We start from the raw sequence: 23547 nt of genomic DNA, 5'->3' as shown, positions 1-23547 counted from the left end.
ATCATTAAAACAGTAACATAAATTTATTTATATTATCTTATTTAATTTAGTAAAAATATTTATAAATGAGAAAAATTTTTAAAATTTGTTATTCTATATAATGATTTAAAATGTTATATAAAAAATAAAATTATTTAAAATATATAGTTAATAAATTTAAAACATTTATCTAATAGTAAAATATATGTGTTAAGTAAAAGAAATTGATTTGAGTGACAAGTAACTCAATATTACTTAAATAAAACTTTAATTTTGAGTAATTGTGTACGTAAAAAACTTTAAGTTATAAACTTAATTTTTAAGCTTAGCTTAATCATGCATGCATGAGCTACTTTTTTTTAATAGGCCTACCAAATTTGGTTCAAAACTGAGCGGGCATGACCAAATATGAATTATGTATTGCAGGCTTTGGGGCTTGCTTACTGAGGCAGCAGTGGAATCTCTCAACAGTTTCTAGTGTGAAGTGCTGAGAATATAGCGTGGTCCAGCGCCTGTGGTACACGCCAGGGAGATTAAATACAAGTTGAATCAATTTGGATCCAAACCAAAGAAGAAAGGAACATTATTATATTTAATTTTTGTATAAAGATTCATTTGAGTATAAAAGTTATATGTTTATTTTCTTTTTCTCTAAAAGTAACATTATTATATTTACAATTAAAAGGAGAGATTATTGAAATCTTTGTTAGAAGACATGTTTAAATAGTTTTCAAGTCTCACTATTTGTTAAGTTTCTTGTTTATGCTTGATATCACTTGCATGCTTATTTGTTAACTACTATACTCATTGGATGCATAAACATTTTGGCATGCAACTTAAATGGCTTTTCCCCTGCAAAGTGACTCTAAGGTAAAAGTTTAGATTTCCTTTATAGTTTATACTAAACCATATGATCAATCTTTCTCTCAAGTTGTACTTATTAATAAAAGAAAAAAGAGGGACTGTTTGTTTTTCTTTTCTTTTGTATCATGCAGCAAATAAAGGATGAAACTGATAAATTACAAATAATTGAGACAGTTACCTAAAGGACAATGCATAGAGTAGCAATAAATTGTAAAGCTTCAGGCAATGGTTCATTTTGGGGGTGATAACAGTGCCGCGAGGGCACTGCTTCAGTCAGAGACATCTTGGATTAAATCGAATTAGAAAAAAAAAATAAAAAATATATATATATATATATATATATTATTCATCATTTAATACATTTATTAGTTATTTTAACAAGTTTTAGCTATAGGTTATCGATTAATAGTTTCCATCCTTAAATTTTAAGTTAATGTATCATCTTTTACCTAATTTATTTCTTAGTTTCGTTAAACAATCTTTTCGTCTGTGTTTTTATTTTTCAGGAAAGAATCACACAATATGTATCATATGTAAACGTAATAATATTATGTAAAAAATATAAGATAAGAGCATCAAAATCTAATTCTTGGATCCTTGTTATGAATTATCTTTACTTTAGCATTATTATCCTATTTTTTCCTTACAAAAAAAGAATTGTTTCCTCCAGTACCAGAGTTTGCTCTTTCCAAAAAGAGATTTAACAGGTAATTCTCAACATCTTTGGGGGTAAATGTGACATATTCTCTCATTTCCCTCACCGATCCCACTACAATGCGGTGCGTTTCATACACCTCGCGATAAATCGGGGTTATTTTTCTCGCGATAGACGCCTTTATTTCTTCTCGAAACTCATCTTCCGGCACGATGCATGTGTTTTGTTTCCGATAAGCACTTTCAAATTCAAAACTGAAGTTCCCGAACACCACTCTCGCTTCCGCCGGCGACGTAACCGCCGCTGGATTCTCCGGCAAGGTCGAAAGAACATTGTCCCACGCTACTCTCTTGTAGTTCGCTATTAACCGCTTCACCTTAGCTTCGTGCTTCAACACCCAATCGTCGCCGAGTACGTAATGCAAGTTCGACCTGCGTACCTTGGCCACCACGTGCCGGAGATTGTTTGCGAGAAACAGATAAGAAAACGATACGTCCCTGCAATGCCTCGATTTACTATCAATCTTGCAAAGGAGGACCAGAATCAGCCACTCCATCCGCACCGAGAACGCCGTCGCCGTCGGGTCGTTGGATTCTGGACTGTACAAGTAAGGTTCCGGCAGCGGCGTGTTCGGCGGCGGAGGCACGTCCAAGAAAATCTCAGAGAGCACGTTGCTGTAATCCGCGAGAATCGATAGGTGATTCATCACTTGCGTCGTAAGAGAATGGACACCGCCGAAACTCGCAGGCGATTTGGAAGAGTCTTTCTGAATCACAGTCTCGAATTCCGAGATAATCGTTCGTACAGACTCAGCGAGTCGGAGAAGCAACGCGGAGGCTTGAGATTTCATAGCGGCGGTTGAGTCGAACGAGAAGATTGATTCAATCTCCGGCCATAACGCGGCGATTGCTGCGTACATATCAATCAAGCGGAAGATCTTCTCCGGCGGTGATTTCTTCGTTTTGTCGACGAGTTCGGGGAATCCGAAAAGGATAGTAGCTCCGTTTCTGGAAATCTCGGAGAAGCAAGCTTCTCTGATGGAATGTGAAGCACCGAAGACGTGATCGCAGAGGATCCTCTCTCCAGCGAAGAGCGTCCTAACAGAAATCTTAACCGCCTCTAACCAACTCTTGATTTTCAGCTCAAGAACTTCCCAGTCCATTTTGTTCACCTTGGAGGAGCTCAACTCCTCCACGTTGAGACGATAAATGCCTTCGTCGATGATCGATTTTCTCATGGTGGTGTAAACGAGCACGCATTCTTTGGCGTAACCGTTGGCAACCATGCAGTCAGCGATGGATTTTAGATCCGCCATGGCCTCGGAAGAAACGCGTTCGACTTCGGAGAGGGAATCCCCTGCTTCGTGAACATCTTCTTCCGGGGTGGCGTCATCGTAACTGTTTGAACAGAAAGAAGTGCGAGAAGATCTGGTGGAGATAGATTCGGGGTCGAGGTGGGCCCGGTTAGTGGATAAAATCTGGTAGAACTCTTTCTGAAGCCTCTTCATTGCCATTTGCATAAGGTTTTGTGCGTGGATGAGTTTTCTTGAGGACGGGTTTTGTTCGAGCAAAGAGTGCATGGTTTTATGGAGGTGGTTAACGCAGTGGATGTAGTGCATGGCCTCTGTTTTATCGTAGTAGAAGAGAGAGGTGACTCTGGCGTACGCGGAGGTTTCGGGGTTCCATTTTAGAATAAGCGCTTCCGCTGCGTCGATGCTCTCGTCCGTGCTGGTGGAAGGTGTTGCGGTTGAACTTGAAACGGAGGGTGACGAAGTGTGGGGGGAAAAGGAAAACGACGGCGTTTTCGGCTCGAAGCGAAAGATTCTCATTTCAGCGTCTAGCTGTTTGTTTCTTGTTGGGGAAGACAAAAATGAAAAATGTTTTTCAAGGTGACGCTTGCGAGTGCACCTGAAGGGTTATATATAGGTGCAGTTGCGTGCGGTAAAAGACGCGGTTGCTTATTCGATTTGAGAAATTTGAAATGTGAGGACTTGACTTTTAAGACTCATAGGTTTCACAAGAGGGTGCCGTGAGCTCTCTTTGTGAACTCGCTTGTGTGTGTGGATGCGAAGTTTACACACGTGTTGAATAACTGATGAGGTTCTCTGACCTTAAATTTTGGGAAAGAATTTTCTTTTTTTTAAATTACAAAAGGATATTGCAGACAAATTGAATAACACAATCACGACGACACGATTGACCAAGGTCATGGATGAAATGAAATGGAATAAACGAAATAAAAAGATCATGTGCGAAATAAAACTTTTATTATATGGAGCCACAAAAAACCTTGCAATAGGGGATTAATTTATAAAAAAATCTTTTAAAGACTAAAATATATTTATGTAAAAACTAAAAAAGATAATATCAAATGGAAGAAATAAATATTAATTTTTTTTGTAGAGATGTTTTCTATTATATATCTATAGACATGCATGGTATAAAAATATTAAATATTGTAAATAACTTTAAAAAAATTAACATTCAATGGATCGTATTTTTAATAACTTTTTTCAAAATAATTTCTTTCTATATTTTATGTTTTATATATTTGTGTTCAACACAAAATAGATGACCCTTTTTGAAAACTTATATATATATATACACACACATATATAATATGAGATTTTTAATTGACTTTTATATAAATACGTTGCAATACAATAGATACTATTTCTTGAATAATAGTATACCCTCTAACATCATCCTTTAAGTAATCTTCCAAATATTTTATAAAAAAAAAATATTTTACCAATCATTATCTTAGAGACATTAATTAAAAAATATTAAATATTTCTAGTTACTTAAAAATATGTGTTAAATTACTTTATATGGATATAATGAACTTTCTTTTATATAATAAAACTATTTATTTAAAGGTTTAAAAAATAAATATATTTAATATCTTAAAAATATTAAATATTTAGTTTTACATAATAAATAAGATAACTAATAGAAAGGTATAATACTAATTTTAGACAGATTAAACTTGTCATGCACCAAATATAAATGATTTAGTTTTTAATTAACATTGAATTAATGAACCGAATACTTAATTAATTTATTGATTATCTAGCGGGATAGAGGTTTTTTTCATCATTGATATTTACTTGTGTTTATTCTTTACTTCATTTGGTCATTGCTTAGCCGATGATTTATTATAATGTGAAAATGAAATGACGTCAATAAGCTGTTTGATGGTGCATTTTCAAAACGGTGAAAAGGAAATTTGCTTATAATTTATTCAGTCGCATTTTTTATGGTGCGACCGTTGAATTTGTATATAGATCAGCACTTATCTAAGCATAAATTTATAATATACATATAACTGAAAGTCAAAATTAGTGTCAGTAAAGTTTAGTTTATCTTTAATAAATTATTTCTTTTTTATTTTTTAAAGGAGATTATGTTTTTTTATTTAATTATATTTTTTGTACTCCATATTTTAAGTTATTTATAATTTTAGTATTCTTCATTTTATTTATTTATGTTTAATTATTTAATTTTTTAAATCAAGTATATTATATTAAATATCATCTATGTAAGTAAAAAAAAATATTGTCTAGTAATTAATAAAAAATAAAAAGGTGTATATTAATATAAAAAGAAAATTATAAATATTTAAATAAAAACAATAAAAATATGTATAAAATATAATAAAAATTTATTATTTAATTATCTTATATACATATATGTATATTTTTGTTGATTTATACTAGCTAATTAATGATATCTTACATCTCTCTCACACACACATTGATTTAAAAAATTAAAAATTATACGTGAATAATTAAATTTATAATAATTAAGCAATAGTTTGCGTGATAAAAACATTGTAAATAATTTTTCAGAAAGTAATGTAGGAAGAAAAATTATCTTCGTTGAAATTCTGAGTTTGTGATGATAAATTTTAGAAAATGAAATAAACAAGATAAAGCGATATAAATGGAAATAAAAGCATAAACAACTGTTAACAATTGAAAACGAAATGGCACTTGGATTAGTTTGAATAATGACAACTGAACAATGCGGTTTGCATATATGTTTTATAGTTTCTTTTAAAATCGTATATATTCTAGCTATTAAAATAGCGAATATGTTGAAAGAATTGTTCTTAGTAAATGAAAAGACAAGGGTTTTAATCTTCAGCTAGTTATTTTTTTTATCTTCATGGCTTTGCTAGAAAACCACAATTTTAAATTTATCATCATATGTTGATTAAATTTCTAATAGTTACAACTTATTTAGTTATGAAAATCGTCATCCATAAAAAATAGAAAAAAGAGTCGTCCTTTTGGAGACCTCTAAGGCTCTAACATCGTCCGTGAAGAATCAAAGTGTCAAGTGTCAAGTGATGAATGATATCGAATTCATGTAACCATAGCTATACATATATTGAATATCGCTCATCACCATCTCAATTATATATACAGTAATGTCAGCACTAATAAATGAGGTAGGTATTGGCACGAAACCTTAATCCATTTTTATCAACGAGGTGTTCTTGCAATGCGGAAGGATTTTAGTTTTGGTGATATATAATTCAGGGAAAAGTAGAAAATATAATATGATTAACCATATAGGAAAAAGTATCTATCACAACTTCAAAATATCTATCAATCAAGTAATTAACGTTTGTTTTAATTTCGCTTCATCTCAAGTTTTGAATCAAAAGCTAGGAAACACGTATGTTTTGAAGAGAACAGAAAAAGATCCAGGAGATTAGTTTAATAGAGATCAATAGTTTTTGCAAATTTCAAAAGCAATAGGAGTGAAGGTCAGCAACGGAGGTATTACGCTCTTTGTATTATCAATGATGATGATAGGGACTTTCACCGTCCATGCATGCACTTAATAACGTAGACTTTGATGATCAATCATCGTAGCCCAACTCTTGAAACGTGAAACGTTCTGTTTTGAAATTCTTCTCGATCATTTTATAGGTGTTTTTCCTACTTCGTGAGTTCTCTTGAGGAACATGAAAACTTGTCAATGAAAGTAGTAAAAGATCGAAAGGTATGTTCTTTGCAGTACTAATAAAATCAACAAGGTACTTCGGGTTCATGCATCTTTTGTTGAGCCAACCTTGTTGAATAATGTATTGCAATTTTTCATTTTTAAATTGCAAATGTGTCGAATTTATTTGTTTCTCCGACACAATTTCCATATTTTCAAACCCCCTTTGCCCCAAAACTGGATTTCCTTTCATGTAATATAACTATTTGAAACTGATAATAACTTGATCATTGATGGGAAACATATTATTGTTAAAATAAAGTAAAAGCTTCGATTGAAAAAGAAAACCTTAATCTGGAAAAGAGAAGCATGAAGTCATCGATCATCAGTAATTTATGTTATTATGTTAATATTAAATTAGTTTCTATTAGTATAAATTTTATCCACAATATATATATATATATATATATATATATATAATTAATACACAAATATTAGTATAATACATTATTTTTTAGTAAATGTCTTCAAATTTTCTATCTATAATTTATTTTTTGTTATTCAAAAACGATATTTTCAAATTTTATAAATACTTAATAATTTTCTGTTTGTTAATAATATATATATTGCAATGAAGGATATATCCTAATCAATATGTCTTTTTTATTCCATATATGGTTTTTTTTTTTTATTGAATTTGAATTTTCTAAATTTATATATATTTTTATTCCAAGGTGTTGGAGAGAAATTCATACCACTAAAAGTACGGGTGGATAATAACCCGAGACCAACTTCGTACTACTTGTTTGACTATGGTTTTGTTAAAATAGTAATAGGTAAGAAATATGCAATATACTATTTGTTTTTATTATTATTTGAAAAATAAATGTGATATTTTTATAGTTTTAATATAATAAATGTTTTTTATTTTAGTTTTTACAATACAATATTCACATCAAATAATTTACTTTTATATATAATTTGTAAGTTCTAATTTTTAAATAAGAAAATTAGATAAGAACTATCTTCAATAAGAGAGTTTTAATTTTTAATTTTAAAAATCATATTTCTTAAATTTAATCTTTGTTAATATAATAAAATATTTTTTAAAATTTTATTTTAATTTAATAAGAATAAATGATAACTTAAATTGTCTAATGATCTATTTACTGTCTCAACTTGGAAAAGTCGATGCTTTGGCAGTGACCCGGAATTTGGTAAACACAATTTGAACTTACCCAAAGTTTTGGAATTGAAAAGAGCATTTATATTAAATATTCAGTAATCAAATTATAAAGAAAATATTATATCGAGAATGTTATAACATAAATTAGTTTTAACAACACTTATAATATTTTTCAAAATCGTTTACAAACTATATAATCTATTAGTATTGTCAATATTTTATCAAATGTAGTATTTGAATCACGCCCCTTACTCTTCTCTGAGTGTGTTTGGACAATTATTGAAATTATTTTTTTTTCATATTTAAATCATAAAATATATTAGGTTAAAAGTTTATTTTTATAAATTACGTTACAAATTTTATTAAAATAAACTTTATAAAATTATATGAATCATAAATTATTTTTGTAAAGTCAAATAAATTTTTGATAAACTTTTCTAAACGTCTCCTAAATCAAACATGCACATACTTACAGCACTTCTGAATTATAATTTACGCACTTTAAATTTTGGCTTAGAGTTCAGTTATATAATATGTTTAGCAAAATCATTTTCAAGTTGTGCTTGCTAATCATTTTCAAAAATGTTAATTTTCTATTAAATCAAGTCATAGTTTGCTAACTATAATCCAAACATCCTATTAGCCTTATGAAAAAATTGAGCCCTCAACTTTTGGTGGATAGTAACAGCCGACGATTTTCTTCTGCTTGAATCTTTAATGTCCACAAATTTGAGCAAAAGTTCTTATATTCTTTTATTAGTTTAAATAGGAATTTGGTTTTTATAATTTTTATTCATTTAAGTTTTAGTTTCTATCTTCGGGGAAACGTGTGTTCATTTGTACTTTATTCCTCACAGTATTCTGTTATTAAACCTTAACATTTTGTTTTCCATAAGTGATTAGTCGCTATAATGTTAATGTTGGTGTTAATGTTGGCTTATTAAGGTTTTTCTTTTTTTTTAGTGAGAGGCTTATTAAGTTATTCATTCTTAAGAAACTAAAACTTAAATAAATAAAATTGATACATAAATAAATAAAAAATTATAAAGACCAGAAGCCAAATAAATGATATTATTAAAATCAAAAGCTTATTTAAGCTTTCCTGTTTTCTCAAACCTTGCACGAGATCAAAATTTCATGAAGTAAATAAACTCAATCACACTATTTTCGGCTAAGTAGTTCTCATCGTCTTGTAAAATAATTCTGATACCTTTTTAACAGAAACACACCGTTTTAATTTTTTTAAGTTATACTACAAATATTCTTCTAGAGAAATAATGACTACTGGGGATAGTTAAACTGTGGTAAATAATATACACATTTTAACTTCATTTAATAATTTAAAATCAATTATATTAAAATTAATTTCATTTAAATACAAACTAATCGAGTTTAATATGATAAAATAGTAAAATGAACCAAGAGATGTTTAGCTCCAACATCGAGTATTACTTATATTCACGCAAATTTGACGAAATAAAGATGTGTGTGAATATTTAATTTTATTCGGTTATATCTAAATACATAAATAATAAAAATAAAATTACATAAAATTTTAATTTTAGATATATAAAAGGTTAGGATTTTAAATTTTAAATATGTAGATATTTAAGTTAATAAGAAAAATAATAATTAGTAAATAGATTTTAAGGAAAGGGGATAAGATGTTTAAAGAAAGTGTGAGAGGTGGCCATAAAAAAATAAGAAGGTTGAACTCTTTTTTAAAAAATAAAAAATAAATATTAACTAGGACATAAAGTTAGGAAGTTAGGCTATAAATAAAAATCTTAGGTTTTTAGAGGACTCACTTTACACTTTTATTTTTTACGAGAACACCTTGAGAGTATAGAAAGAAAAAGTGAGAGAATCTAAGAGAGAACTCGAGAAATGAAGAGAAAGAGGAGAGAGTTAAAAAAAATCAACTAAGAGCAAATCAAAACATATATAAGGTTAATCAAAAAGAACAAACCAAAAAAGTTAAAGGATAAAAATTGACGAAAACTCTTATTTGCCAAATTAAGTAAGATTTCTTATTCTACTATTTTTTATTGTTTTGTTCTTCATCTATTATGTATGTTTTACTCTCGTTTCTTCTTATTTATTTTTTGCTCATATTAAAAGCCTCAACTTTTGTTTCTAAACAAAATATCTCTTTTTTCTATTATATGTATGTTATTCTTTTTTTTCTTTTTCTTTGTTTATTCATATAAAATGTCTCAATTTTTTTTCTCAAAACAAAAATTCTCTCTTTTTACAAATTTATTTTTCTTAACTCTAAAACTATGTTTTTGTAAGTACAAATATTTTCACCTCAAAAATCCTTCTCTATTTACAAACTCTAATTATCCTTTTTTTTTTATAACCCGAGTTTGCAAAGAGGAAAGGTTTTTTGAGGTGAAAATATTTGTACTTACAAAAGTATAGTTTTAAGGTCAGAAAAAATTAGGTTTGTAAAAAGATATAATTTTTGTTTAAAGAAAAAAAGTTGAAACATTTAATATGAACAAATAAGAAAAAAGAAAAAACAAGAGCAAAATGCACATAATAGAAAAAAGAGATAGTTTGTTTAGAAACAAAAATTGAGACTTTTAATATGAACAAAAAATGAATAAGAAGAAACGAGTGCAAAATACACATAATAGATGAAGAACAAAACAAAAAAAATATAGTAGAAGAAGGAATCTTACTTAATCTAGCAAATAAGAGTTTTTGTTAGCTTTATCTTTCAACTCTTTTAGTTTATTTTCTTTAATTTACTTTGTACATATTTTAATTTGCTCTTAGTTGATTTCTTTTTAACTCTCTCCTCTTTCTCTTCATTTATCAAGCTCTTTTGAATTTTCTCTCATTTTCTCCCTATGCCCATAAAAAATAAAAAGGTGTAAAATGAGTCATCTAAAGACTTAAACTTCGTATTTATAGTCTAACCTCCTAACTTAGGTCCTATTTATTATTTATTTTAAAAAAACTCCACCTTCTTATTTGTTCGATAGCCACCTGTCCCACTTTCTTTGAACATTTCATCCTCCTCCCTTAAAATCTATACACTAATTATTTTTCTTTACTAACCTAAATATCTACATATTTAAAATTTAAAATCTTAACCTCTTATAGATCTAAAATTTAAAATTTTATCTAATTTTATTTTTATTATTTATTATTTAAAACTGAGTATTCACAACGTTGAAACTCAGGAAATCTAGAGACATCAAATGGTGTTATTAGAAACAGGTTAAGGATGGCAGTGACATGAGTTGAGGATGACTTTTGATAAAACAATATATCATATCATATCCCCCCACCCCACCAATCAGGAATTCAGGATTTCTGCGATAAGGCTACCATTTTTCCTAGAAAAATGCAATTGAAAACCATAAATTCTCAAAACAATTCTGCTTTTAACATAAAACTTGGAATCTCTGGATCCAGACTAGCTGTATACAGAGACAACAATGATACAAACTGGAAATTAACTGGTACCGAAAATTGGAATGCTGCCACATTGACATGCATCGAAACCTTAAAATTTCAATACAAGCTGCTGGTCTACAAATGAAACTTAAAAAACCAATTCTAGCCTAAACTTTAATTGCATACTTTCTCAGCGGGAAGTACAACTCCTTCTTCTTTTCCCGTTCTGTCTTCAATGATGCCTGTACCAACCAAGAGGACGATAAGACTATGCACAACACAACAAAAGGAAAACACCAAACCAGAGTCTGAGATCTAGCAAATCCAGCGACAAATTAATAAATAATTTTTTTTATTGAAAATTACATTGTTAATACATTAGTAACGTTAAGCGCATGTTTGATTAGGATTAATAAAGAAAACTTACTAAAAAATTAAGTCTAACTCTCTCAAAAAGCTAGCTTATAAAATAAGAATTGTCTAAGTCTTATAAGGAGTATTTTGCCTATATTCATGATTAATGTGAAACATCTTCTCACACACCCTCTTCATTGACATGAAGTTTACAGCATTAGCTATTTGTAACTAGTCTAACATTCAAACTGAATAGACTCTTATACCATAATAGAAAATTACGGCCTAACTCACTCCCAAGAATTAATTCATAGGATGAGGATTATTCAAATCTTAAAAGAGAGTTGATTGGATTGAACATCTATGGATGAAATAGGCTCTGAGATCATAATAGAAAACTAAGCATAACTTATTCTGAAAAATTAGCTCATTTTATGAAGATTGTACAAGTCTTACAAGCAGCATGCTGATTCTATTACGAACTAGAATTGGACGTTTTAACAACACTAATAACTTTTTGTTGCTCAAAGCTCACTATCAAACAAACACTAAACAATGGCAAACAAAACCAAACAAAAGAATCAAGTAAAAAGGAAAACCTGGTGTTTGGTTAGGCGTCTGCGAATGGCGCGGGTCTTCTTGGGACGAAGGTCAAGGGGCAAATACTTCTTATTCTTGTAAGCCTCTCTAAGCGCCGCTTTTTGCTTCTGGGAAATCACCGTCAACACTTGCGCAATCGAAAGCCTCACCACCTTGCTGTAAAAAAAGAAAAACACCGTTCACAAAATGAGATTACTGCATGATAACCACTGTAAACAGAAACGGAAGCTCGGAACAAGGTGGAAGTGATCAAGCACATTTTTGAGAGCTTGTTGGGGGCACCGCCGGTGACCTTGGCCACTCGGAGCAGAGCGAGCTCCGCCTTCAGGTCCTTAAGCTGGTTCAGCAACTCTGCCTTGGTTCTGTTCCTCAACTCGTGCACCTTTATCCTCGCTTCAATGACATTAAAATTTCAATTCAGATCATACGTAAAAAATGGATCCATTTTTTACTCGTTAATACAATTAATGTCTTTGTCTTACCCATTCTCTGGATCGACGCGCAGCTCTGCAACAACTCCCTAAACCCTAAAATCAGAAGCTCGAGGTTAACGACGATCCCTTATATATGTGAATTGGGTTTATTTTTGTTTTTCATATTGGGCCACCGTTGGGCCAGAAGTGTTTGTCTTATTTGGTTTATGGGCTCAAAGAGAGGATTATTGGGTTTTGTTTATAGGCCGATTACTGACCCAATTAATAACTAGATAGTGATTTTGACCCAAAAAAATAGTGATTTGACCAAATTGTTTTATATCTTGAAAGAACTAATGAAAAACTAAATAGAACATCCCAAATTTATAATATTGAGGGATTAAATAAATAATTTTTTTTAAGAATCAAAGTGTTTTCTGCACTTTTTTAGTTCTTTATTGATTATTTTTTATAAAAATATTTATAAAGGAATAAGAATTTAAAATATGTAGAGTTATAATAATTTAAAAATATATAATTACTAATCTTAATCAAACATGTGAGGGGACCATGTAGAAGACATTTTTGAAGTGATGACTATTTTGATAAAATTTTAAACACTTGATAATAACTGACCAACCTAACGAACTATAAACAATAATAAACAGGATTAGCATATTTAAGTATGTAAGAAGAAATTAGAATCACAGGCTGATTCACGTGAGGAACCAATCGAAAAAGTTGCATCCATGGCGGGGACGGAAGGCCTTCAATTTCACGTTTTCTGTTGAGTGTTTTTGCAATAAAATAAAAAAGAAAATCACCACTGCATTGGCAATTGGATTCGTCAGAAAAGGATTAAAAAAGGCGATTTGGGAGTGAAAACGCGGTTTTGTTTGGGGGGTTTGAATTTAACAAGAGGATGAAACAGCTACACAAGCAAACGAGTCTGAACCACAGAAGGGAGGAAGAGATGGGGAGTAGCGAGACCCCACCGTATTCCCCCAAATCCATAAAGCACACCAGATCCCTCCCCAGATCCATCAGCTACCTCTTGCGAGAGCAGCGTCTTCTATTCATTCTCGTCGGAATTCTCATCGGCTCTACCTTCTTTATAATTCAGCCCACTCTCTCCCGCATAGGCCCACCCGAGGCCCATTCCTTCGTCCCCAGATCCACTGGGCTCACCCGCTTCGAGGCTGGGTCTGGCCCGGCCCGAGTAGGCCGCGTCCCCGTCGGCATCGCGAGCAGGCGGTTGAGGATCGTCGTCACCGGTGGGGCAGGGTTCGTAGGGAGCCACCTGGTCGACAAGTTGATCGCGCGAGGGAACGATGTTATCGTGATCGATAATTTCTTCACTGGGAGAAAGGACAACCTGGTGCACCTGTTTGGGAACCCTAGGTTCGAGCTTATTCGCCACGATGTGGTGGAGCCGATTCTGTTGGAGGTGGATCAGATCTATCACCTTGCTTGTCCTGCATCGCCGGTGCACTACAAGTACAACCCTGTCAAGACTATCATATCCTTTTTATGTTTCCAATGCTTGATTCGCGTTAACAGTGTTGTTTTCAATTTCATTTGTTTATTTTTTCGTTTTGTTTTTTTGGATCCTTAACTGTGTGGGTGATTGATTTACAAGACGAATGTGATGGGTACTCTTAATATGTTGGGACTTGCAAAGCGAATTGGGGCTAGGTTTCTGCTTACTAGTACTAGTGAGGTTTATGGTGATCCGCTGGAGCATCCCCAGAAAGAGACCTACTGGGGGAATGTTAATCCAATTGGTGAGCGAATAAACCAATTTGTTACCCCTAGTTGTTTCATTTTGTTGTTCGGTTGGTTGAACTGAAATTCTGGTTGTGAATTTTAGGTGAGAGGAGCTGTTATGATGAAGGGAAGCGGACTGCAGAAACCCTCACCATGGATTATCATCGAGGTGCAGGCGTTGAGGTACGTTAGATTGCATATTTTTTTCAGTTGATCAGAGTTGGTTTAGGTTATTTGCTTTGATGTCTTCTATGTTGTATGATGAAGAAGTTAGTGTAATGTTACCCTGTACCGTTTTGATACTTGGATGGTTGCGTGTCATGCTCTGTGTCGTATCTGTTGTTTTAATTTGACAACATGCATTATTGTGAAGCATTATCATTTTCGTGCTATTCATTCTCCCAGGACATTAAAGCATTTAGTTTTTGAGCTTGCCAACTTGGTCTGCCTGTAATGGCAGCTGATAAACTACTTAACAGTTCAAATGATCTAAAATGCAAATGATGCTCGTAGTAGTCAATCATAAGAGGTTAAATCAGTATAAACGAGATTAACAGTGAACAGCGGAGAGTTTCAGAAAAAGGGATACAATTCAGAGGGAAAGAGAGTGAGAGACAGAGCTAGAGGTATAGATTTCTACATAATTCTTCACACCTTTCTCTCGGCACATTTTTTGCCTTTTTTCCTTATTTGATTGCTTCATTTGATGCTTATTCAGCCATCGTGCCACAAACCTTTCTGTTATAACTAATTGTCCCAGTTTAGCATTTAGGTACACAACACTTCCCTTGTGATTAACTATGCATTTTAAGCTTACTCTGAAGTATTTATTGTAGTCAGCGAGTGTGTATCATGTGCACATGTGTAAGTGGCTGAGTACTGAAGATTGCATGGGGGAGATTGGACTATGAGATTGTATGCAAAAAAATCCTCTTCCAAACTCATTCATTATGATGTCTTTTAGTGTGTTTGGCTAGTCTTTTAAGTCAAGTTATAACTTAATTGGCTAGCCAATAAGCTTGTTTGACCAAATGGAATTATTTGATAAATGAGCTCATTTCATTAGCTTATAGCATTTTTTAAATGTTACTTGAATGCAGTGTTTGATTTTATAACTTATTATTTTCTTTTTATTTTTTATCCACAATATTTTAACAAAATCCTCAATTTTCCTTTAATATTACACATTTTATTTTATGTTTAATAACATATTTGATCTGTAATAAAAAAAATTAGAGTTCAAATTTAAATATAAAACTTAAATCTACTTGCATAAATGATAAAAAGTATTTTTTTCCCTATAAAGTAAAATCAAATTTTATACAAAAAGCCATATAAGCATGTCCTTTTATGTTATTTTACATTTGTCAACTAGTTTAATAGTTAATTTTTCAAACACTTCTCCTTTGATAAACTAATAATTCTTAGCTATAATTCGCTTTTCAACTTGCTATTAACTTTTCAGTTATTTTTCTCTAACATATCCTTAACCTAATTTGTGGATAACTATTAAGAAAAATAAAAGATTGTGGACAGTCAACCAAATTGTTTTGATAAATAATTAATTAACCTTCCTATAATAAATGTGTAAATTGATTGTTTTTGTTTGACTACTTAATTGGGAAGATCAGACATTTAAATACTGGTTTGGTTTCTAAAATTGAGCCATGAAAGAGGAAAATAAGTTTTTCCTATGGGAAATGAGTTGGTTATTTATAATTCACTTTGCTGATCTTAGTTTCTAATTAAGTGAAAATGAGAGTTTGGTTTTTACTACTCCATTATTCAACAGAAAAACCTTTTTGTTCTGAGTCGAGAGTGAAATTAGTTCTTGGTTTTAATTTGTTGTTGTTCCCCCTCCCTATTCATTTTTAAACTTATTGAAAAGTGCAATTTATTTTGAGGTTGCAGTGGTGGATCCTAAAGATTCCTTTAAACTAGAGTTGGAATTTTAAATTTCAGACCATAAATCACTAGCATTTAGCCAACCTTTCATTTTTTATGTTTTATAATAAAAACATCATACATATGAATTTATTGTTATAGCATGCTTTGGAATATATTAATTTTGGGGAAAATTTACTTTTCTTTTTGAAAACCTCTTTTGGAACCTGGCAGGAAAAAAAATTATTTTTTTAAAATAAGTTGATCCAAACTTTCATTGAAGCATGTGACATTTTTAATTTTATAGATATCTTTCCAGGCATAGATATATTAACAAGTGAAGGTTAAGCAGTAGACTCAGATAAATTCCTTCTTATTTCTCATGTTGTGTGTATCATAAAAATCCTTTTCTTTTTTAGTCTATTGGTTTAAGATATTGTACTTGTTGGATTTGAAAGGATTTTAAGTTCAATACGTGGTTAAATGCATGACAACTGCATTATGCAGGAAAAAAGTCAATATAGTCCGACATAAGGTGCGTTTGGTTCAACATATTTTGAGGAAATGATAACTTTTTTTCTAGCTTTATAATACAACAATATGATTATTTCCCAAAAATAGCTGTTATGAAAGATGGGGTTACACTACTTACGGTAAATTGTGCAAATTACATGTTTTTGAGACTGATCTGGTCTGATGATTTATAGGTTCGTATTGCACGAATTTTCAACACATATGGACCCCGCATGTGTTTAGATGATGGGCGTGTTGTCAGCAATTTTGTTGCACAGGTTTGACTCCTTTTCCTTGTTTCTTTTTTAATTATTGTGGGAGAGGTTTTTGAATTCTTACACTTTTTCCCCATGTTTGCAGGCTATCCGTAAACAGCCATTGACTGTATATGGCGATGGGAAGCAAACTAGAAGTTTCCAATATGTCTCTGATTTGGTATGTAGCATAGATAGATAGATAAATATAGATATTTTGAAACTAAAAATCTCACTGAATCCTTTCTCTTATACTAACCAATTTCTAATTGAAAACTGTAGCTTAAAAAAAATAGCTCCATTGTTTTCTTAAACACTCAACCAGCTTGTGCAACTAGATATTCATATAAGAATTTTTTTCAAGTGAAATCTTAATAACATTCAAATGAAAATGGGCTTTAAGACGGTAACTGAGGGAATACATAAAGCAACGAGAAACAGTTGCTTTGGAAGTTGAATGAAATACTTGATCATTATTTGGAATTCAACTAACCTATTGTATGAAAGTAGTTTTCTTTTATGGACTTGGGATGAAAAAAATTTTTTTGGATAAGATCAAATATAGAATGATTGATTTGTTATCTCTACATTTTGATAAGAACCTGTCAGCATTGTAATAATGCAATGGTGAACTAAATCTCATTTTCAATGCATAGGTTAACGGGCTAGTGGCTTTGATGGAGGGTGAGCATGTGGGACCTTTCAATCTGGGTAACCCAGGGGAGTTTACCATGTTAGAGCTTGCCCAGGTATCTTGTCATCTTTACTAGTCTTACTTTCATTTCTTCCATGTTTTGGTTTACAGTAATGCCGTTTCCCATAAGGTTCCTGTCAGATTATGCTGTGGCATAATAATTTATTCATTCCTTAAACAGTAGCCTAACGTAGTAGCATAAAAGTTGTGCCTTCTACAGTTAGGGCACACTTTTAGTGAGTCAACTGATTTCAAAGTTTCTGTTTTATGGACATCTTGTCACTGTCATCTTTTCTTAAACACACAGGTTGTCAAAGAAACAATTGATTCAAGTGCTACAATAGAATACAGACCAAATACTGCTGATGATCCACATATGAGGAAGCCAGATATTAGCAAAGCAAAGGAACTACTGAACTGGGAGCCAAAAGTTTCACTGAGAGAAGGATTGCCTCTTATGGTTAGTGACTTCCGGAATCGGATTTTGAATGAAGATGAAGGAAAAGGGATGAAATAAGCTTAGTAGCAAACCCTGTACGTATGTGGAGATGAGTGCATCTCCCCTTCATTTTTTCCTCATCTACGGTTAACATCCTCAGAAAATTCTGATAATATGTCACTTTTGTAAGGTGTCTGCTGGCCTTCTACATTTAGTCATTTATGCTTGCTTTTAGCACACAATTGATGTATTTGTTAAATTTTGAAAAAGAAATCTTTCCAGCAGTTTTCTTTTCTATTGTATTGATAAAAGTGGTAGTATTTGATATTTGGATTCTGGTATAATGAGAATGGAATTTTTCTTTCTGTAGAAAGTCGTGAATCTTAAATATTTTAGTTTTTTATTTCAATATTTAAAAATTGACATTATATATAATTATTTTTATCTTTTTTTTTTTTGTATACATGCTTCTCAAAAATATAATACAAAACCAAAGATACCAAAAGATGTCCCCACTTTAAATGTAAAAAAAAAAAAATTTCCTAAATATTTATGCGATTAAAACTGCTTTGCTTTTAGGGGAAGGGAACTTGGAAGGTGACACTTGCTACCTACCTATTTCTTTTTGTCAATGACTGGCTGACCAGTTTAGCAACCCATTATTCCCATCAAATGGGTTGGGTCTGAACTTATTTGGTGAGTGCATCATTTCCAGTCCACATTTGGTTACTTTATCTCTACCCAATTGCCCGTGTGAACTTCCTATTATTTTTTGTCAGTCGTGATAAATAATTGCAGAACATGTGCTACAAAAATTCACTGTAATAGCAAAATAATATTAAAAAAAACTGAATAAAGAATTGGAATTCGGTAGGAAAATCAATAATATAATATTCTGTACATTAATTGTTAGTTCTTTAGTACACCGGTCGTACTGGATAGATTAGAAATGAATATGATGGCTTTATTTCATCGACCCAATATTTAAATGCGTTTATAATCACACCTTTTCTGGATTTTAGATCTCTTTTAATAAGTCATTAAATAGTTATAGGAATCACTTTAGCTGGTAAAAGTCACTACTCTTTCAAATTTTACTCTATACTTCAAACTATAAATCTGAGTTCCTTCTATTAAAAGAAATGGACCTTACTATACGATTGCTTAACTAGTTGCAAGAAGCTAGAAGTAAGACGGCAGGATTTCAAGGAATAGGAAATGGTTACATAACACTCTGCTATCCACGCTAATACAATTTGAAAAGAGGAAAGAAATGTGGTGCTTTCCACATTCCGTACTAATTGCTAATTGGGATCTGACCTTAGGCTTGGGCACTTCAGTTCTCTGGGACCATATTTAAAAAGGAAGACCAATCCCATCGGTCTTGAGGAACATCCTCCACATCGCTCTATCAATGCTTTTAGTTTTTGCTACAAGATATATACCACTACTACTATTGTGGCTATGCCAATTATCTGTCTGATTATTTGTGTGTCATCAAAGCCATAATGTTATTGTTACGTAATTCAATGTAAAGCTAATATCGAGCTGGAACTTAGTAGCAATTACAGGGCCTAACAAATTTCTACATTGGTGGAGTGAGATTATAAATGCTATTTTTCTACCCAAGATAATTTTTTGGGCAAAAGATGACAGATCTGAAATCTCTCAACAGGAATGCTAGGTTTCAGACTCATTATTTACCTACTAAAATAGAGGGTTTGCCTTTTGGGAGTGTTTGGTGCTTGATGATGTTCTTCAACATGCATAAGAAGGATAAGAGAAATGAACATTGAACAGCTGGCTTCAGCATAGTAGAGAGGGGGACCCCTCTGCCTCTGTTGCTTGATTAAAAGCTTATGGGACTGAAACTGAAGAGAAACTGGTAAAAAAAAGAAGGAGAAAGGGGAGAGAAAAAGAGTTATCAGTGGTGTAATAAATGGTGTAATTAATCAATGAATCGTTCAAAATGAGACTTTTAATTGGAAGATGGGTTAGGCGATAATGAAAGTTAGGATGAAGAAAGCCATGGAAGCATATGATTCTATGAATTTATGAAGAATACGATATATTTCTATCAATGCTTTTAGTTTTTGCTAAAAGATATATACCACCGTTCTCCAAATTTGATGCTTTTCTAGTTCTCCCCACAAAATCAAAGTTTCTCTAAAACAGTTTTTGAAAGAAATATATCGTATATTTAAATCAGAACCACACATTTTCATTTTGATTTTGAAGAAAGCCCCATTGCGAGTTTTGATGTTAATCATAAACCGTATTTGGACAGAATTGCAAAATTTACCAACTTTCCTTAATGATATTTTCTGATATAGTTGTTCACAAGAATCAATTAATTTTGGACTGTACTAAAAATTATTTGATATGGTACATTATGGGCCCTCGTACTATGACTCCAACAGATATACTCCACTTGTTTTTGTCAATAATTTCCTCTTAAACTATAAATTGTCAATTCTGTGAAGTTAGCACATGAAAGTGCTGAAAATTTCTAGCCGTTGCTCTGTTTTCATCTGACCAAATTTACTATGTTATAGAAAGGTGCTGTCTAGTGTAGCTTGGTAAGTATTTAAACTCGTAGGCCATGCCCAACTGAGCATTGCTCAATTCACAGTGCTATGGTTATTCGTGCCAACAATTTAATTTATTTTTCTCTCTACATGGAGATTATTATCGCTGAAACTTCACGTCAATCCAAAACGGTTCTGTACCCAGATGCATATGCGTGGCACAGGGCACAAAATGATTTACATTAAGAAATTACTATATGTTATGTGAGGGTAAAATCACTACAATTTAGGCACTCATAAAAACAATAAAAATATTACAAAGAAAGACATTAGTACATGTATTCGACAATGTAATCAATTGATAATATCATCTTACTCATAAAAATAGAGGAAAATTGGAATCCAAACTCCAAAGTTAACAGCTATATTTCTCTGAATATTTATCAATCACGTGTCCACATTCTTATAAAAACGATGAGGAGTATCAAATTCGATTTGAACTCCAGTAAAATTGTGGATAAAATTTTATAGGATAAACTGTAATAGCAATTGTTGATAAAAAAAAAAATTAATGGTTAAGATCTATGATAAAATACATGTCGATGGTTAATAAATTATGGAATTATTAAAATTTTAATTGTTAATATTTTAATAAACAATTAGGATTATGCTTTATTATCTAAAGTGTCTTTTTTTCACTTTAAAGAAATTAAATTCCACCTTATAACAACCACCACCCTTCTAGCTGGAAAAAAAAAGGTTCATTATTCACCTAAAAGGCTTTGGGGCGAGTGTGACAGTTTAATTCAGTGTACTAAGAATACATCATTTTCATTCTTTAAAGCAATAGAAATGTTGGTTGCATCTCATAAAGATCACCCTGTTTTGTTGTGTCTTAACACAAAAACAGTAGTTCCTCCACTCTGCATCTCCACCCTCTTTGTAGAATTCCAAAACATCAATAAGGATATAGCCATTGAAGACATTCTTCATTTCCATACAAACTTGTCAAAATTTGCATTGATTATTTTTTTTTATGGCTTTTGATTCTAATGCACGTGCAGCATTCCTATTGCCATGCTAAAACCATTGACAATTATATTACCCCCTTAATATGTAGATCTTATTTGGGTATGTTCTTTATGGTTGAGGTCCCCACGGGAAACCAAGTGTGTCATCACCTATGTGTTAGAATATTAGAGCATTGAATCAAAATGATATAACTTTTTCGTGTTACATTTAAATTTCCCCAAACTGATAGAGCGTTGAGAAAATTTAAACCTTTATATCTACTTCAATATTGAAACAAAGAAACTAATGCAAGTTTCCAATTTATTGCTAACCCTTTATCCTTCTGGATCCCATCTCCCACTCAAATAGTTTCTCCAATTTTAATCTAATGTCATCTAAAAAACAGCCAATTTAAGGTTTCTTTTGTTTGTTTTTAAAGGAGACTTCTAACACAAGAGATGCATAATATTTTTTTTTCATAGTTATCAATATTTTATTGAAGTGAGATAAATCACACATAAGGTTTGAATCCCTCCATATCAATTCTCACCACTTTGTAAAACTTAAAAGCTATCAGCGTGAAGTGCCAACCTTTTTTGTTTGTATCAATTCTCTCTTTATCTCTCGCTCCCTATTTGCTGCAGATTCTCTAAACCACTAATTCTCTGTTTACCATTATCAAAAAAGATGAAACGCATTGATATCTTCTGTGCTTCCCAAGCTTCAACAGCTATATGTCTTAGCATGGATCAAGCATCTTGCTCCTCTTCCAATACCATTCAACTTGGAGGCCGAACCATTGACCGCCACAACCCCATCATCAATGATTCAAGAAGAAGCACTTCCAAGTCTCTCACTGCCCCATGTTCTTCTTCTCAACCACCCATCAATCCCAAGCCTTATCATGACCTCCATAAGGCAAAAAAAAACTCTTCTTTGAAGCCAAATGACCAGGACAAGAAAAGTGCAATAAAGGGCCATGATCAAAAGAAGAAAAGTACAGCAGAAAAAGTCACTGAACATGTCACCAACACTTACTCTTCTAAGCCAATTGATATCACTTTGAGGAGGAGTTGGCACAAACCACCCACTGATTCAATCACTCCTTCTGGTTCAACTAGATCTTTGCTCAGTGACAAGGCCTTATTGGATGGTTCATCAGATTATGATCCAGTTTTGGCACTCACAACAGTTAATAACAAAACTTCTCAAGTTTTTCATCGAGATGAAACCAACCCTGCTCCTAAAAACTCTAGTAGCTCTTCCAATCCAAAATCCGGTTCCCCAGACCAGGTTAGTTTTCACTTTCTATCTCATGTCTCACCTGGTGCACATCCATGGCACTTGTTTAGGATTTTTCCAATCTGAATCATTTGCGTTTGTTTCCTGTTAGCAAGTCTTTTAATTTATGTATGGCTGATGAATAGTAATAAGCAAATTTGGAAGGTGATGTTTGTGGAATAACTAAGACAAGTCTATGCAGTAAATTATTAACTTCAATATTTCAATAATTGATTTCAGTTAATTTTTTCTATCAGGTTGTAGTACTGAGGGTTTCTTTGCATTGCAAAGGATGCGAAGGGAAGGTGAGGAAACACCTCTCCAGAATGCAAGGTAACTAACCAATTCTCATATATACATATATATATATATATGAGTGTGTATATAAAAAGCAAAACCTTTTTACATATAATTTTCAAAGTCATTTCCTTAATAAGGAATCTTTAAATTGATTGTGTGGGCAGGAGTTAGTTCATTCAACATAGATTTTGCGGCAAAGAAGGTGACAGTAATTGGGGATGTGACTCCATTGAGTGTCTTGGCAAGCATATCAAAGGTGAAAAATGCACAATTATGGCCAGCATCTGCCTCAGCAGTTGGATCTGGTATAGTTGAAACAAAGAAAAAAAGTTTATCTGATTAAGATGAAAGTAGAATGTTGGTGTTGATGTACGCTTGAGTGTGAATTGGATGGTAATTTGATTATTGTAAATGTAAATGTTGGCAAGAGTAGCTGTTCCTTCAAAAGCAGTACAAAGA

At 32.0% G+C, this 23547-nt stretch overlaps 4 protein-coding genes across 5 annotated transcripts; 2 read left to right on the top strand and 2 right to left on the bottom strand.

Moving 5' to 3' along the window:
- Positions 1-1475: 1475 nt before the first annotated feature.
- Positions 1476-3326, bottom strand: LOC113870763 (exocyst complex component EXO70H1-like). The gene has a single exon (XM_027507213.1). It carries the CDS (start codon positions 3324-3326, stop codon positions 1476-1478), a length of 1851 nt encoding a protein of 616 aa, XP_027363014.1.
- Positions 3327-11024: 7698 nt separating this feature from the next.
- Positions 11025-12552, bottom strand: LOC113870813 (60S ribosomal protein L35). Its single transcript, XM_027507297.1, has 4 exons — positions 12487-12552; positions 12262-12397; positions 12004-12160; positions 11025-11292 (listed from the first exon to the last, which is right to left on the bottom strand). Exons 1-4 carry the CDS (start codon positions 12488-12490, stop codon positions 11218-11220), a joined length of 372 nt encoding a protein of 123 aa, XP_027363098.1. The 5' UTR covers positions 12491-12552; the 3' UTR covers positions 11025-11217.
- Positions 12553-13098: 546 nt separating this feature from the next.
- On the top strand, positions 13099-18399 carry LOC113870812 (UDP-glucuronic acid decarboxylase 1-like). Of its 2 annotated transcripts, none has more exons than XM_027507296.1 (7): positions 13099-13936; positions 14054-14201; positions 14288-14367; positions 16776-16859; positions 16942-17016; positions 17492-17584; positions 17837-18399. In XM_027507296.1, the coding sequence occupies exons 1-7, from the start codon at positions 13340-13342 to the stop codon at positions 18044-18046; spliced, it is 1287 nt and encodes a 428-aa protein (XP_027363097.1). In that variant the 5' UTR covers positions 13099-13339; the 3' UTR covers positions 18047-18399. The 2 variants fall into 2 exon arrangements, with proteins under 2 accessions (XP_027363097.1, XP_027363096.1); XM_027507295.1 differs by having other exon boundaries at positions 13164-13923; positions 14047-14201; positions 17771-18273.
- Positions 18400-22194: 3795 nt separating this feature from the next.
- LOC113870762 (protein SODIUM POTASSIUM ROOT DEFECTIVE 2-like) lies at positions 22195-23431 on the top strand. Its single transcript, XM_027507212.1, has 3 exons — positions 22195-22800; positions 23046-23121; positions 23253-23431. Exons 1-3 carry the CDS (start codon positions 22195-22197, stop codon positions 23429-23431), a joined length of 861 nt encoding a protein of 286 aa, XP_027363013.1.
- Positions 23432-23547: the final 116 nt, after the last annotated feature.

The sequence above is a fragment of the Abrus precatorius genome, unplaced genomic scaffold, assembly GCF_003935025.1.
Source record: "Abrus precatorius isolate BTA unplaced genomic scaffold, Abrus_2018 Scaffold7, whole genome shotgun sequence".
Lineage (NCBI taxonomy): Eukaryota > Viridiplantae > Streptophyta > Magnoliopsida > Fabales > Fabaceae > Abrus > Abrus precatorius.
Note: the sequence above shows the minus strand (reverse complement) of the source record. Positions and strands in the feature narration are given on the sequence as shown.

Bases quoted from the DNA above. Each gene is read 5' to 3' on its own strand.
- LOC113870763 (XM_027507213.1), bottom strand. From the start codon at position 3,326: ATGAGAATCTTTCGCTTCGAGCCGAAAACGCCGTCGTTTTCCTTTTCC.
- LOC113870813 (XM_027507297.1), bottom strand. The intron at 12,161-12,261 runs GTGCTTGATCAC...CTTTTTTTACAG, and splicing joins CCCAACAAGCTCTCAAAAAT to CAAGGTGGTGAGGCTTTCGA. The intron at 11,293-12,003 runs GTTTTCCTTTTT...TGGTTGGTACAG, and splicing joins GACGCCTAACCAAACACCAG to GCATCATTGAAGACAGAACG.
- LOC113870812 (XM_027507295.1), top strand. From the start codon at position 13,340: ATGAAACAGCTACACAAGCAAACGAGTCTGAACCACAGAAGGGAGGAA. The intron at 14,202-14,287 runs GTGAGCGAATAA...TGTGAATTTTAG, and splicing joins GGGGAATGTTAATCCAATTG to GTGAGAGGAGCTGTTATGAT. The intron at 16,860-16,941 runs GTTTGACTCCTT...CCATGTTTGCAG, and splicing joins TCAGCAATTTTGTTGCACAG to GCTATCCGTAAACAGCCATT.
- LOC113870762 (XM_027507212.1), top strand. From the start codon at position 22,195: ATGAAACGCATTGATATCTTCTGTGCTTCCCAAGCTTCAACAGCTATA. The intron at 22,801-23,045 runs GTTAGTTTTCAC...TTTTTCTATCAG, and splicing joins AATCCGGTTCCCCAGACCAG to GTTGTAGTACTGAGGGTTTC. The intron at 23,122-23,252 runs GTAACTAACCAA...TTGTGTGGGCAG, and splicing joins ACACCTCTCCAGAATGCAAG to GAGTTAGTTCATTCAACATA.